The 15351-nt window shown below is 46.8% G+C and overlaps 1 protein-coding gene across 1 annotated transcript; it reads left to right on the forward strand.

The window, feature by feature from the left end:
* The first annotated feature begins 718 nt into the window (after nucleotides 1-718).
* On the forward strand, nucleotides 719-2262 carry LOC144159450 (uncharacterized). Its single transcript, XM_077690983.1, has one exon. The coding sequence runs from the start codon at nucleotides 1084-1086 to the stop codon at nucleotides 2260-2262; it is 1179 nt and encodes a 392-aa protein (XP_077547109.1). The 5' UTR covers nucleotides 719-1083.
* The last annotated feature ends 13089 nt before the right edge of the window (nucleotides 2263-15351 follow it).

Consider the following 15351-nt stretch of genomic DNA (forward strand, 5'->3'; position numbering starts at 1 on the left):
TTCAGGTTCGCGGGCAGGTGTGTAAATATTTGGGCATGCCAACTGTGCTCTTTCGTAGCGTAACTAAATGTGCGCTTCGTGCGTGCGGTGCAATGCCTCGGCAAGCACGAAACGCACATTTCGCACACACGCCCATCCTTTGGCATTCGTAATGCGAGAGCGTACGTTCCGTTCCCCAGGCATTTTTTAAGTCTACATTTTATTTATCATTGTAGTCCTTCCGAGTAGGTCAAGGTAGGATTGCCGGATTACATCGATGGGTGCGCCCTACCTACATTTAAACACAGCATCTCTTTTCATCTGAGCTCGTGCCGGGCAAAACTAGTGGTGTCGACGGAGCACGTTTGTTCATTCGTTTTGCGTTTTTAGGTTTTTCATAAACTTATAACGGGTGTTGTTACGCACATCCGGCGTTATGGAAAAAAAAGGGCAAAAGACGCATTTCCAAATACTAGCCAGTTGCCGGGCTCTCAACGAAAAAAAAATTGTTAGACACGGCAGTGTAGACTGTTATAAAAAAGACAGTGGCAATGAAGCATATTGCTTTGGTGTTGACAATGCTATCTTCTAGAGCAGCTCATTCGCCAGCATTCGAGAAAGTTCCGACAGACGATGATTTTGGTTTATTTAGCCCTGTGTTCCTATGCGGGTTAAGAGAGTTGCAATGTCAGAGCTTTGTAAACAATATTAATTTGTGTCTGCTTTACACTCCAGGTCTCGTACCACCGTTTTCCACAAGCCTCTTCACTTCGAAAAAGCTGGATAATTGCCATCAAGCGGGACGAGGGCCCATTGTTCACGATAAAGAGCAACACAAAGGTCTGCAGTTCCCACTTCAAGCCAACAGACTTCATCCCTGGAGTGGCAAGCGGAAGGAGGATTCTTCGTGAAACAGCAGTGCCTTCAGTGTTTGTGTTTTCCAAGCCCAAAAAAGAAAGGAAGGCACCGAAGGTGCGTACCCCCTTGCCCAAGCAGAAAAATGCCCAATCCTTTGCTACACTAAACTTGCCCTCGCCTGACAGGGATGCAACTGAGGAGTCTGGAGGGAAAGATCAGGTGGAAGAGGTGGATACAGCCATCGATATGCAAGACAGTGATGAGGTGGAAACACTAAAGGTTGTTGTGCAGAAGCAGGCTGAGCAAATCGAACTGTTAAAAGAGCAGTGCAGTGGCCTGAAAAGGAAACTTGAAGAAGCGCAAAGCCGAGAAGCTCTTCAAGAAAAGAAGCAAGCCGGAGATCTCTCAAAGCTACAGAAACAGTGTGATGGTTTGAGGGAAGAGTTGTTGCAAGCAAAGGCTGCTGCCTACAAAGCGGAGGGAGACCTCCTTGTGATTCAGCAGCAACTGGAAGAAGAAAAGTTGAAGAATGCACCTTTTTGCATTGACCGTTTCAAAGGCTCCAGTGAACAAATTATGTTCTACACTGGACTCCCCGACTATGACACCTTTGTTGCGGTGGCAGAACTAGCAGATCCAGGAAGCAACAGCCAGGGAAGGAAACGGAAGCTGGACCGAGAAAATGAACTGTTTCTCGTGTTAGTGAGGTTGAGGCTTGGCCTGTTTGAGCAAGACCTGGCGAATAGATTTGCCATTTCGCAGCCCACTGTGTCGAGAATTTGCTGTGAATGGGTCAACCTTATTTATGCTAAGGTGATAAAGATGCATATCTGGTCATCCAGGGAAGCTGTGAATGATACAATGCCTGCTTCGTTCACTGAAAAGTGCAAGAAAACCAGGGTGATTTTGGATGCCACAGAGATCAGGTGCGCAGTCCCCAGCTCCCTTGCATTACAGTCAAGCACGTACTCCCAGTACAAGTCTGCAAACACCTTCAAGGGAATCATTGGAATAATGCCGAGTGGTCAACTCTCATTCGTTTCCGAATTATACACAGGCTGCATGTCGGACCGTGAATGTGTAATTCAGAGTGGGTTCTTGGACCTTAGCTTTGACGAAGGTGATGTTGTGATGGCAGACAAGGGGTTCAAAATTGCCGACCTTCTTGAAGAGAAAGGTGTCAGCCTGAACATTCCTCCTTTCCTGCAAAACGGGAAGCTGTCTGAACAAGAAGTGAGAGAGACACAGGAAATTGCCTCCCTGAGAATTCACGTGGAGAGGAGGATACAGCGAATCAAAGCGTTTCACATCTTCGATCGCCCAGTTCCCCTCACACTGGCACCTGTGGTGACTCAAATATGGACTGTAGTCGCCGTGCTAACTAACCTTCAGTCAGACCTGATTGCGAACCCCGGTGTAGCCTAGTCCAATGTTAGCATGAAAACAGATGTGGGTAGTTTAGAGAGCTGAATAATCATAAGACATGTACAGTGAAAGCTCGTTACTTCGAACTTCAATAATCCAAATTTATGGTTATTTCAAATTGTACGATTTGGTCCTAACAAGGCTCCATAGAAGTCTATGTATAAAGAAGCCCGTTACTTCAAACCCCAGTAGGCGCTGCTGCCACGGATAACTCAAACTATGTGCCGGCGCTTCGCACATGGCCAGAGAAACGCACCCAGTGCTTGCACACACTGCTCCATAGAATACAAGATATGCTAAAATCAATCTATATCCCACATGATGGAAGTTTTGGAAGACGCATTCATTGCGAACTACGTGAGGATGCTGTGGTGTGTCGTCCACTGACAGATGAGGGCATCATATCTCAGGTCAGAAGCACTGGCTTTGTGCACGTGTTTATTTCGTTATGCCTGCATTTCCTTGTGTGTGCATTATCTGTGAACCAGCAATCTATTTAAAATGTAACTTTATATTACTTGTATAAACATAGTGTAGCGACTGTTGATATTTATTGCTCATCTGTTCTTTTTTTTCTTCTTCTTTTGTAATCATCAGAATAGCGTGCAGTGGTATGGGCACGTCGTGTAGTGTTTGTGTTTTTGTGCATCAGATAAAGGTCACCATGTACTGATATTTTTATTTTTACTTTTTTTACAAGTTTCTGAAGGAATATGTTTGCTTCATGGGGCATTTTCAAATCTTCCCAGCGTCCATGTATTTATATTATCCTTTTTCACGTGGTGCTGTTATGTATGCGGCCCTCAGGCACCTTCAAGCGGTAGCTAGCCGCTTTTCCCCTAAGGGACCCCCAACACTGTTGTTGGAAATAAACTGATTTGATTTTGATTTGAACCTGTCGCTGCCAACAACAGCAAGGAGGAGAAAAAACAAAGCATAGTGCGGCCGTCCGCTATGAAGTCATGGCCGTATGGAATGCCGCCCATCTCTTCTGTGGATTTCAAAAAGGCAGAGATAAGGTTTTGGCTACATTTGGTAGAGCAAAAAGTGCCAACTGTCAGGGACAAAAGTCAAGCGGCAATCACAGGCTTTTTCAAGCGTCAAAGTGTTGACATGCCCTACTGCTTCCCCACTGTCATTATTGTTCCCTATTTAGAGTTTTCATGAATTCGAACTGAAATGGTGTTCCCTTGCAGTCCAATGAATGAGCTTTCACTGTACTAAAAAATCTGCATTTGGACCTGATTTCAATCCCAGATGTCCAGTCAGTTGACGGATCGCAGATGTGACTGGTACACAGGGCTGAATTCAGTCCAGACATGTTACTCTTATGTAAATATATTGTGTGAATAAAATGTTTGTCATAAAAGAATGCAACTGAACACCTTTCTTTGATCAGTATTCTACTTGATGGTAATGCTGACAGGTTGGTTGGTATATTCGCATGAGTTAAAGGGGTAATAGTTTTGTTTCTGGCAGAATAGACGCTGACATGTTGGCTCGCAGGTATGCACACAAGTTGGAGTCTGAAGTTTTGCCTGTGGCAGTAACAAAAACAGTACACGTTTTATTGGAGCGCACAAATACGTACCAGATATTTATAGGGCTTGTTTAATGCAGTCATTCCTGAACATGTTTTCCTTAAAGAGGCAAACGCAAAGATTCAGACAGTTATTCACTAGCAACATTAAACTTTAGCAGCTCCATTCATGTTAAAAAAAAAGACAGCACACTTCCAAGGTGCTCCTACGTTTCACAGAAGTAACGCAGCATATCGTTGAAAAAAAAATCAAGCCGAGCCTTCATTGCCTCCCACTCCGAGTTTTCAAAGCGTATTCTTTCAATCGCAATCCACTTCTCAGAGAAAACAGCAAAGTCTCCCCACTGACAACCCGTTAATGCCATCTGGCCTACTACCTGCTGGTAGTACTCATGGTCGCGCAGCAGACGGGGTTCACTGCCATTAGTGAACTGCATATAGAAGTTCTCGTTGTCAGGCACGGTTTTTGGGTCAGAACCCGTCAACGAATACGGACACTTCACCTCCAGCACCCCAAACGTGCCTTCTTCAGGGTCGAAAACAAGCCTGTCGGGTGTTGCCCCCAACCACGGAGAGGCAGGGTCGACGAAAAGTCCACAGTGCTCCACAGTGACGTCGTGGCCCAGCTTCCGGAGAACGTTTGTGTAGCCATGGGTTGCAGCAGCTTCATTCCTCCTACCATACTGTATGGGCCGCACCCACGACAGGTCCTTGGGGTCAAGCAAGTGGTGCAGGCCTTTTTGGGTCCAGCTTTGCCACATCAGCACCTTGCCAAAGGCCGACGCAGTAAGACGGTGTCTGCGAGCACGAACCCATGTCTCGCTTTGGCTCTGCTATCGTGTATTCTTTTCCAAGTCACGTGCCTCCTGGATGGATACGGATATGTCCTGAAAAAAATTAGGCCTGCTAGTCAACCATGCTAAAGAATGCTTTATTTCAGTTTTTAAAAATAAAAGAAAGTTAAAGTTCATGTGCAGCCAGAAAACTCGCTGGGGGAAAAAGTCCCACGGATGAAGTTCTACGACGGAAAAATGAAGGCGCACTGCAATGCCTACATCAAAGTTAACTACAATATTGGGAGCTTTAAAGTATGCTGACCTAACACCCCGGATAGGTGCCATGAAATTAAGTTGTTAAAAAAATTCCACCTTCAACTGACCAACTTCCATGTTTTGCTAGAAAAATCGGTTTTAGGTACTCACATCAAGAATGGCTTTCTCCCGGCTTGAGAAGTCGCCTTGAAATTCGTGCTGCACACTGTCCTCGAAGAAGTCCAGTCTTGGCAGAGGGAGTGACAGGCTCTTTCCAGGGCTCAAGTTCTCAAGCCAGGTGGTGAAGCCGGATGGATGGTGGCCCTGGTGATAGGTTGCAGGCGAGCCAGACGGTGCAAGACCGAATTTTGTTGACACCATGGCTCCAGGATCGCTCAACAGGACAGCTGCAAAAGATGTCTTCCCCAGAGCCATTAACCTCTCGCCAAATTTCTTGCAAGATTGAAGCACTCGCTCGTCATCCTTGCTTTGGGCACCACACAGATTCACTGACTTGGGGACTTCCCGTCCACCCTCATGCACCCTCCGCCAATCCACAGACTGGACACTGGTGGGCTTGATTCCTTCGTGTCGGGGGCGCCTCCACCGCTGGGGCAACTCCGTGCAAGAAAGCACTGGTGGTGGCTCTTTGTAACCATGTTGTTGGAGGAGGACCAGCAAACGCAAAAGCGCAAGCACGTGGCTGCATGCACCCCCACTACCAGCTGGACACTGGCACGTGGTGGCCTTGACGACACCCGAGCTTCTGTCCAGGGTTACTTGAACTTGGTAGGGCGCACCTGCCTTCTTTTGGCTCCTGAAGCATGTGCCTCGAGCGTGGACAAGACCACAGCTAAAAAAAAGCAACAAGGAAGCTTTAAGTTTACTACATACCTTAGAAGAACCCTCAGTTCAATGTTCAGTTCAATGTTTCTTTTACATAAACGGGTGAAGTTTGTACACAATGTGCCTTGTGCTGACAAAAAATACATAAACCATCCATTTGTTCTACACTGACACTTGCTGGGAAACGTACTTACTGGCAATGTAAAACCCCCGCTACACGCACGCACGCGCGCGCCCACACACGCCCGCCGCTTACTGCTTTTATGCTAAAACTTCATTTTCCTCTCTTTTATGCCCTCAAACCAGCGCACTTTGTTAAGCAACACCCCCCTTTATGTCTGCCGTTTGATGTCATTACAGAGCCGATAGATGCATGGCAGATGCATTGAAGTTCGCGAAATGTACGAGTTACGTATAAAAAGCACTTCGCATCTTCAAAAATAACATCTTATGCGTCCAAAAACCCTTCTGTAACCCTACAAACCTCTGTTGACGCCGTCGACGACCTCGGTCTAAGCGCTAGAATATGTTTACGAAAACACTAAACACTACGGTATGCTGTATGCTGGAATGTCCTCGGGCGGGTGCGCGAACCACGAAAATGTGTGGTGTAAAGCTTTTGCAGTTTTTGTACGAGCACGAAAATCTATACTTTATGCTCAGGAGTTCGAGCGCTTGCTTCTACCGTGTTGCACTGCAGGTAGCTTCGTAAACAGAACATCCGCAGGTATGGGAACGATCGCCAAGCGGTAGACAAGCAGCGAAACTAACGAATTAACACTACTTATGACATAATCCACAGTAGCACACAAGAAATAGAACTCACCTTACGTCAGGCATACAAGTAGCTACCGAAGACGGCTCGGCGTACGCCTCCACCGTGAAGTTGTACGCTCGCCGCTGCTGCCGTAGGGATGTGTCGTTTTCCGTGCAGAAGTTCGTTACCGTTGCATCGCTTAGTGTAGGAAGGACGCTTAGATCACGGACCCACCGAGAACTTGCCATCGCTAGAATCCACAGCCCCTTAAAACATCGAAAAACACCCGTAGAGCAAGTATTACAGCTAACACACAGCAGGCCGCAAGGTCAAACGACGGCGCCGACGCCGCTCTCAAAATGGCTGCGCGGACAGTGTTGCCAGACCACCTAGCGTTTTGAATATCCCCTATGGGCCTCGTGCACTGCAGTTTCAAATAAACATGTGGCGCCACCTGGGAGCGGCGGCGGAATTTTTTCTGAAGAACAAAATAAACATATACAGCAGTTCGCTACGCGGCTTAATTTAAACAACAACCGTAAAATAAGTATACAACAATTACCACGCTTTTTAAAAATTCACAGTTGTTATAATAATAGAAATATTACGCTAACGAGTTGGGCGGGAATACAAGCCGAAATAATTTAGAGCGCCTCTTCTCCAATAAAGCAGACGACAGTACACGGATCAGCTGCCTGCGACGTCGACTTTCACGAAGCACATAGTAGCCGAAAAGAAATAAAAAGAACAGATCCATAAATGCATTTCCGTTGTGCACGCTACTTGGCGTAAGACCGCTGCAAAAAAACAATGCCGTGTATCCAGTGCATATTTTTGTAGCGCCTCAAATAGCCTTTGGTGTGCACGCACCTGTGCACGCATAAGAAAATACATGGAACAACCCACGGATATGTATGCTTGAATTGTAGGTAGTCATACCAGCAAAATATGAAGCTTTAAAATGAAAACAGAAACGTAAATATTCACGCTACACTGCGACAAAACCGTAAACAGATGGACACACACCAGCACAATTCGGAGACTCGCATCTACACTTTTATTGAAAGGACTCTCAAATATCTCAAACATGTACAACTTGTAGCTTGCGTTTGAAAAGCGAGTTCAAGTGGGGCTTGTTGCGCAAAATATTCTTGCTGACAAAGATAACTTGCACCAGCACAACTATTCACGCTGGCATGTAGTCATGCCAGCGTAGTCACACAATCATCACGTACAACTCTGTCAGCTTTGAAACAATCTCCATTATTCAAAATGGTCTTATTTTATCAAGGGCACTCCTAATGCGAGGAATCATTCGTGCACAATTAAAGCTCCTGTTGTTCGATCTACCATATCTGTGCCCGCGTGTCTATGTCGAGCGATAAACAAGGTAAATAAACATTCAGAGGCTTTCATGAAAGCCTCGTCTCGCGCATCTACGTCCCAAAGTATTCGCATATTAAGTACGCATTTATAAACCTATGAAAGCACTTCAAAAAGTATTGCGATATTTTCATAAGCCCATCCAACGAACTCATCGTAGTTTCAGCAGTTTGAGGAAGAGTTTACTCAAGCAGTTGGCATTTTCAAATACCTGCCTCTACAAACCTGAATCTTCGGGCTCTTGAAGCCGCTTATCCATGGTGTCGCAATATACACACAAACCTTCGCCGCGATTTCGCACACACAACACATCAAATCACTTCCTGACATGTACAAGGCACAGTGGAGTGTATACACGGGAGAAATTCGCTTCTGCAAGCACCATGAAGTCGCGTAGTCGGTCTTCTCCTCACAATAAGCTGTCCGCCAACTGCTTGGTTATGCCAGCAGTTCTAACCCAGCCGTACTGATCTCATAAATCAAATCCACCAAAGCGACCACAGCAACCAAGGCGTTGCTGGCGTCGTTGGGACGTTATGCCGTTATTTCATGCTCTTCGGGGGCCGGCGGCCCCACAAAAAATTTTCCGCTGGTGGAGCGGCCACACCCTCCCTCACACTCTCCCTCACACATACATTATCGCTTCCGGGAGGCGATGCACACGCAGACGCACACTCCTGCACTCCTCTCGTTCTCTTGGTAACATCGCGGGCTCCCGTCTTTTTATTTTTATCTTTTATTTGGGCGGCGCTGCTGGTGTTCAGTGGAAGCCGTTGCGAAATGAGAGGGATTGTCTCCGCTGCGCGGAGCGGAGACAATCCCGCGCTTGTTTAGAACTGGTTTTTGTGTGATGCATCGCTTTCCTGTCGCCTTTGCGAACCATATTCTATTTAATAAAGTACCATTTGGCTGTTTGTATCGCATGGCAACAGAATAGCGGTAATTTCTTCTTTCTCTTCTCATAATCGTACTGCGCGGAATACTATCCTCCGGACGTCGTTTGCTCACGGACTTCAGAAATTATGCCTCCGTTTCCCGCAAGATGGCGCTGAACACAGCACACCAGTGGCGCCACCATACAAGCGCACGAGGCCCATAGGGTGCGTTCCAATTTACCGTTTAGACAGCTTCGTTGCCGTCTTCGCGGACAGTACGCCATGTTAAGCCCCGTTCCAATTCGAACGAAGCAGTCAACGAAGACTGCTTCGAGGAGACAGCATCGAAGTCAGCAACGATGCAGGCTACCTTCCTGTCTAAACAGAAAAGCGACGCCAGCGCCACCTTTTTGGCGATTTTATGTTGAACAAAAAGCACTTGTTCCTTTATTTAAATATTTATTTATTTATTTTTATTTATACAGGTACCTACATCGCCCTCACGGGCATTATTGTAGGGGGGAAAACAAGCAAAGGAATACAGTACAGTCAATATAACAAAAAATGGTTGCGGGTAAAGGGCTGTATGGTTGAAACAACAAAGTGTTGACTTACACTGTCATAAATAAGGCATCACATTGCAGATACAAAGCAAAAACGCAAAAAAGAAGAGTGCTATCGGTTACACAGGGCACTAAAATAAAATAAAAAGCAATTAGTACGGAACGCATCAGAAATGTACAGTAGGAATTAGTTCAACAAAAAATTGTGCAAATTTCTAACAAAAGATGAGGGAGGCGCAGAGACAATTTCCTCTGGCAATTTTACTAGTCATGAAGGTGACTTTGCCTAGTTTTTAAATTACGTAACGTTTGTAATAACAACGGTAATATTAGTTACGAAACTTGCGGCTTGCTCATCTCAACATGTCTGCAACGACACTGTCGTCTGCTGGTCGTCTGCGCTGGTGTTGCGTTTGCGACCGAGGCGCCGTTCCAATTTCATTCCTTTAGACGTCTAATTAGACTGCTTCGTAGACTGTCTACCAAGCTGTCTGCGAATTGGAACGCAGCAATAGTTACCTTGTGAAATGACGTTCCAGCAGCACGGGAGCACGGCGCACATTTCCATCCGCGGGCGGCCATGTTTATAAAACTGCGATGGCTGAATCGGCTGAATCAGTTTCGTAAAAAGCTCACAGACGTCTCTTATGGTGTGGAATAACAACGAAGCTTTAAAAATGTATTGACATGTATTAAAATAAAATAGAAATTTTAGTTTTTAACTTATAGTTTGAAATATTGTACATAAATACGACATAAAATGGCAACAAGGCAGACCCAGAACCAAGCAGCAGGCCATCTGAGCGGGATGGTTCTTTCCTCCCTTACCCGTGCTACACGAGCGTTTGGAAGGACATTTCAGTCGAAGGACCTTCGAAATTTCAAATGCCATTCGAACTGGAAGGAGTTTCGCCGATCTACACGGCGATTCTCAAAGGCAGTTGAAAGTTTCCGCATTCGCCCGCCATGTTTTGGTGTCGCCACTGCTGCCATGTTACGTTCTTGGCGAAAATGTAATTTTAGAGTTAAAATGGGCAAAAAAAGCAATTATTAGAGACCAAATTGATAACTATCTACAAGCGCGAACAAAACATGCACAAGGCAGCCAGCTTCTTTTTGTCTTTTTTCGCGCCGCCGGTGTCGAGAGTACCAAGTCACCTCGTAATCGTAGCGCGAGTGGCAAAGAACAAAAACAAGCGAACAAGTGAAAAAATATTAAGATCTTGCACTTCAAACACAAAGTTTTTCTTGTAAATAATTGGTTTTGTTATTACGGCTTGCAGAAACTGAGCCCGAGGGTACGACCGTTCGCGTTTCAAAGGCCTTTGAGTCTCTCAAAGGTCAGTTGTCGTGCTCCTTTGACTCAAATGGCATTTGAACCAAAGGCCTTTGAAAAACGTCGTGTAGCAGCTCAAAGGTGTCATTTGAGTCAAAGGACATTCGACTCAAAGGCCTTCGAAACGCTCGTGTAGCACGGGTTGCCGTGATCAAAAGCAGCGTTTTCAGTTGGTTTAATCAGTGTACTAGCCTTCCTCTGAAGCACTTCCTGTAACAATCACGCGCTACCTGCGGGTACGCGAGGCATTTGCTCATGGAGGAAAGAAAAGTGTTTCTTCCTCCATGCATTTGCTTTACGGCTGTACCTCCTTCACGCGCTTACACGCGCCTATGCGTTTTATTCATCTATGCACAAAAACAAAACATTGGGCTGACCGAATCAACAAAAAGCACGCATGCGCTTCCGCATACATCCCAATCACAGCCATTCGTGGACATTTTTAGGACACTCCCAATGCGGAAGTCCCAGGGATGCCCATAGGCTGTGCTGTTTGGGACATGGGATTTAGGGCCTTTTTTGGGATGTCCTTAGGATGTTTGGTGTTGTCTGGGATACTAGCGAGTAGGTGGGGCAATAGCGCCAAATAAACAAATTAAGCGCTATTAAAGGACGCAAAACATGCACCAAATCACACGCCCGCTACCTGCAGAGATGTGTACTTCTTTAACATCACATAACACAGCATAACATAACACAGCCGCATACACGGCGCGGGTCCCCGAATATTTACATGCTATCATCACTGACTGTGTTGGTTTTTTAGTGCAGGGGTCGTCGAAACTAAACGCCGACACGCCAGTTTTGACTTCAAATGGAGTTAGACAGCAAGACAAGAACAGAGAATTGGCGTCCTCCAGTTGAATTGCCCCCACATCTTCACACTTCGCTAGATTATTGCCAAATATTATTAGAAATTCGGTGAATTTTTTCTCTTTGCATTCAAAGCCCTCCTCATAGCTCCTCCCAACCGATTTGCCGTCCAGCCCTCCGCCGTTCGGCTGCATGGAACTCGGCCGTTGCTGACCCTCATTCTAGGCTGTTAAGTGCGAACTGGGAATGTATACTGCAAGAGCGTAATTAAGTAATGCGAGAGCAAACAAGGAAAGCGAGCGGCCTCTTAGTACGCCCTACCACTTTGTTTTACGGCCACTAATTTCGGAATCGCAAAACAGATTTCACGCTTCTGACGGTCGCGGCATTTTGTCACTGAGACACGCAACAAAACGGCAAGCTAACGCTGCACCATCTATTCGTAACGGCGACGCAAACGAGCACTGTTTAATGAAAGTGCACGCATAGTGTGCAGGTACGCAAAAGAGCGGCGCACCGCAGCAGGCGAGCCTTCGGTCCGCCGGACTCGCTGGCTTTTTAAAACGCGATCATCGCCGATTGCGTCACTCTTCTTTTTTGATCGGCTGTTTTTGAGAAGTATTTGTCACCTAGAGGATCAGTTTAAACTAGAAATTTCACTTACAATTTCACTTCGTACGACCATCCATCGGTGAACCTGCGAGTAGCAGACGCCGTCACGGTCCCGGCACTTTCGTCGGCGCTGTAAACGTGTTTAGCGCTGCAAAGCTTTTTCCCCTAATGCCAAGTTGATCGCTGAAATAGATCGAAAGCGTCGGGGATGAGCTAGTGACCACGTCGCAAAATAATCGGGAACGTCGAGCTCATTTTGGTTCTGTCAACACGGGATCCTATGGGACCCGCGCAGCTATGTACTACCCGGAAGTACTGCCCGGAAGCCGCTTGCGGAGCGCCCCCTGGGCAGCGCAGGAGGCCTATGCCATCAGACTAATCAAGAGAGTGTCAAACAAAAAGAGGGGGCTACGCGAGGAGAACCTCACAAGACTCGTGCACTCCTTCGTAATGAGCCACATCACGTACGTGGCCGCCTTCCACAGGTGGAAGAATGGCGAGAAGAATAAGTTGGAAGGGACCATTCGAAAGGCTTACAAGGCGGCCATCGGGGTACCCGAGTCTACAAGCACCGGGAGACTGCTCAGCCTAGGCATCCACAACACCCTAGATGAAGTGATTGAAGCTCAGAGAACGGCGCAGCTGGAGAGACTGGCAACAACTAAGACTGGAAGGAAAATCCTCAAAAGGCTGGGGCTTCGATATCACGAGCAACAGGGAGTCAAGATGCCGATCCCGGACGAGGTCAGGGGCATAATCCGGGTGGATGCGATCCCGCGCAACGTGCACCCCGACTACAACGAGGGCAGACGAAAAGCGAGGGCCAAGGCACTGGCGGAACTACACGCCGGAGACGCGGGTGCCCGCTACGTAGACGCAGCCGAGTAGGAGAACGGAAGCGGTTTCGCCGTAACCGTGGTCGACGCCGAAGGCAACGTCAGGGCGGCGGCCAGTACGAAAAGCGACAAACCAGAAGAAGCTGAGGAAGTGGCCGTAGCACTGGCCCTTAAAGACCTAGGGTGCACCACTGTTCTCAGCGACTCATGGCAAGCGGTCAGGAACATCGCACGAGGAAGGGTCTCCCGAGCTGCGGAGAAAATCCTGAGAGGGGCGCCAACAATCGTGGAAAAGAAGAAAATCAAGTGGTTCCCGGCACACGCAGGAGAGGTGTCGGACGTCAGTGCGAACCACAACGAAACCGCACACGCCCGGGCGCGCGAACTAACAGGCCGCGCCGGGCCAAGCGGGGAACGCCCGTGGCACATCACGAGAGACAGAATGACGGGCTACAAGGAAATAACCCAGGCTTATCGACTCGCGAGACGAACGCTCCCACCGCCCTGCAAAGGGCTGAGCAGAGAGCAAGCAGTCGTGTACAGGCAGCTCCAGACAAGAACGATCATGAGCCCGTCCCTAATGCACAAGTTGTACCCGGAGACGCACCCAGACGATACGTGCAGGGTGTGTCGTAAAGCCACCGCGACCCTCGAGCACATTGTCTGGGACTGTCTCAACTTCCCGGAAGAATCCACGACAGGAAGACTGCCACCCGCCTGTGAGGAGGCGAAGCGATCCGAAGACCAAGACCTCCAAATCCAGGCCGTCCAGCGGGTCCTCGTAGCGTTGACCAGGTAGGAGCCCGAGCGACCCGATGACGGGAAGCGAGGCTCGGGCCTGGCGGCAACGGCGAGGGCGACTCCGGTCTTAGTGTAAGGCTTTAACCGCCGCCCCAATAAAAGTTTTTCCAATCCAATCCAAATCCTCACCTTTCTAATCTTTACTTTTCTTTCTCCTATCATATTTCCCCAACTATTCCCGCTTCCGGACTGTGTTAAATGCAGGTGAGCTCCCATGAGAGCTGAATACTATCCCCAGTCCATTTATTTTCCTGCTTCCTTTAAAAAGAAATCTTCCCCCTGATTGCTTTTTTCCCCTGATTTTTTTCCTGGTGGCTTCCCCTGTATTCGCGCATGCGCTGTTTCTGTATATATCGTTTTGTGTGTGCTAAAATAGTTCAGTTGATGTGCAGCGCTAGTCCTGTGTAGTCTTTTCTTTCTTGTCCCGTCTGTACAGCACTATTTTTTCACACGCCTCCCCTCCCCCCCCGTATGCGTCAGCTGATTGTTTTCGCAATCTATTGAGGTGCTCTTACAACTACTTGCTGTTCTAGCGAATGGAAGTTCAAACTGGACAACGCTTCCAAGAAGTGCATGTAAATGGAAATCGTATTTGTGACTGCACTTTATGCTAAACAAACATGCTTTCTGTGCCTGTTCCTGTGCCTGTCTACGAGGCCCCTGCAGCACGTGTGTCAACTTTTTTCTCCAGTTGAAATGCTTTTAGGTAGTGGCCCTTGCATTAGCTTAGATTCAATAACCGTGAAATACCCAAGCCTAATATTACTAAGTTATGTGCATCAAGAAACTCTCTCAAGAGATTTTCCGTTTTTCTAGGTACGCTTAGAAGATTTGTCATTGATTGTATGCTTGGGGACGTCACACAAGGTACATGATTAATGTTGTCAGGTTGCACTGGGTCGCAATAATTCTATTTCATAGCAGCTTAGACAAATTCTCGACAAAAGCAAACCAGAGACTAGAAGATATAATGTAGAACGCGCATTTCCATTCTAGGTTTGTGGAACTATAGCTTTCAGTACTTCCAACTACAAAGAAAGTAGTGCAAGTGTTCATTAGCCGCCGCAGGACTCTTTACCTTATAAAATTTCATGCCCCCTGTCCCAGAATAAAGAAAGAGGAAAATTGTGTGAGCAACTAACCATTTCCAACAAAGCTATGGCAGGTTTAAAGCCAATAAACAGACAGGGTTAAAAACCAAAAAACCTATTTGAAAAACAAAAACAATTTTATAATAAAAAACTTAAGCACTGGAGAAGAGAAGAACGAAATAAACAAATACAAGCAGAGGCATCATAAAACAGCAAAAAATGAACAAAGCAAATGCAATTCTTCGAGGCAGTTAGTCTCGAAAGCTTCCACGAAGGAGCAGACACTTCAGGAGAAATTTTAAAACATTAGAAATTATGTACCCTATTTACATTATGTATACAGAAAATCAGACATTCTTCAGTGGTTTTAGACAAGATGGAGTTGAAGTAGCCAAATCAGTTCTTGCCTTGAAGAAGTAGATTGCAGTGATTAAGAGAGAAAAACAGTCACAGGAGCTAAGGGTGTTACCAGCATGCAGCATCCTTCGTTTGCCCATTTTGTCATTTTGCCTGCTTCTTTTATGCCTATCTTTTTTTCGCCCATGGTGCTGTCTTTGTACTGGCCATTTCCGTGCCATGTTTGTTTTTCTCCCGAATTTTTTATC

The sequence above is a fragment of the Haemaphysalis longicornis genome, unplaced genomic scaffold (assembly GCF_048455015.1).
Source record: "Haemaphysalis longicornis isolate Haplotype H1 unplaced genomic scaffold, Haemaphysalis longicornis Haplotype H1 scaffold_1, whole genome shotgun sequence".
Lineage (NCBI taxonomy): Eukaryota > Metazoa > Arthropoda > Arachnida > Ixodida > Ixodidae > Haemaphysalis > Haemaphysalis longicornis.

Excerpts from the sequence above, each read along its gene's own strand:
- LOC144159450 (XM_077690983.1), top strand. The coding sequence starts at position 1,084 with ATGCAAGACAGTGATGAGGTGGAAACACTAAAGGTTGTTGTGCAGAAG.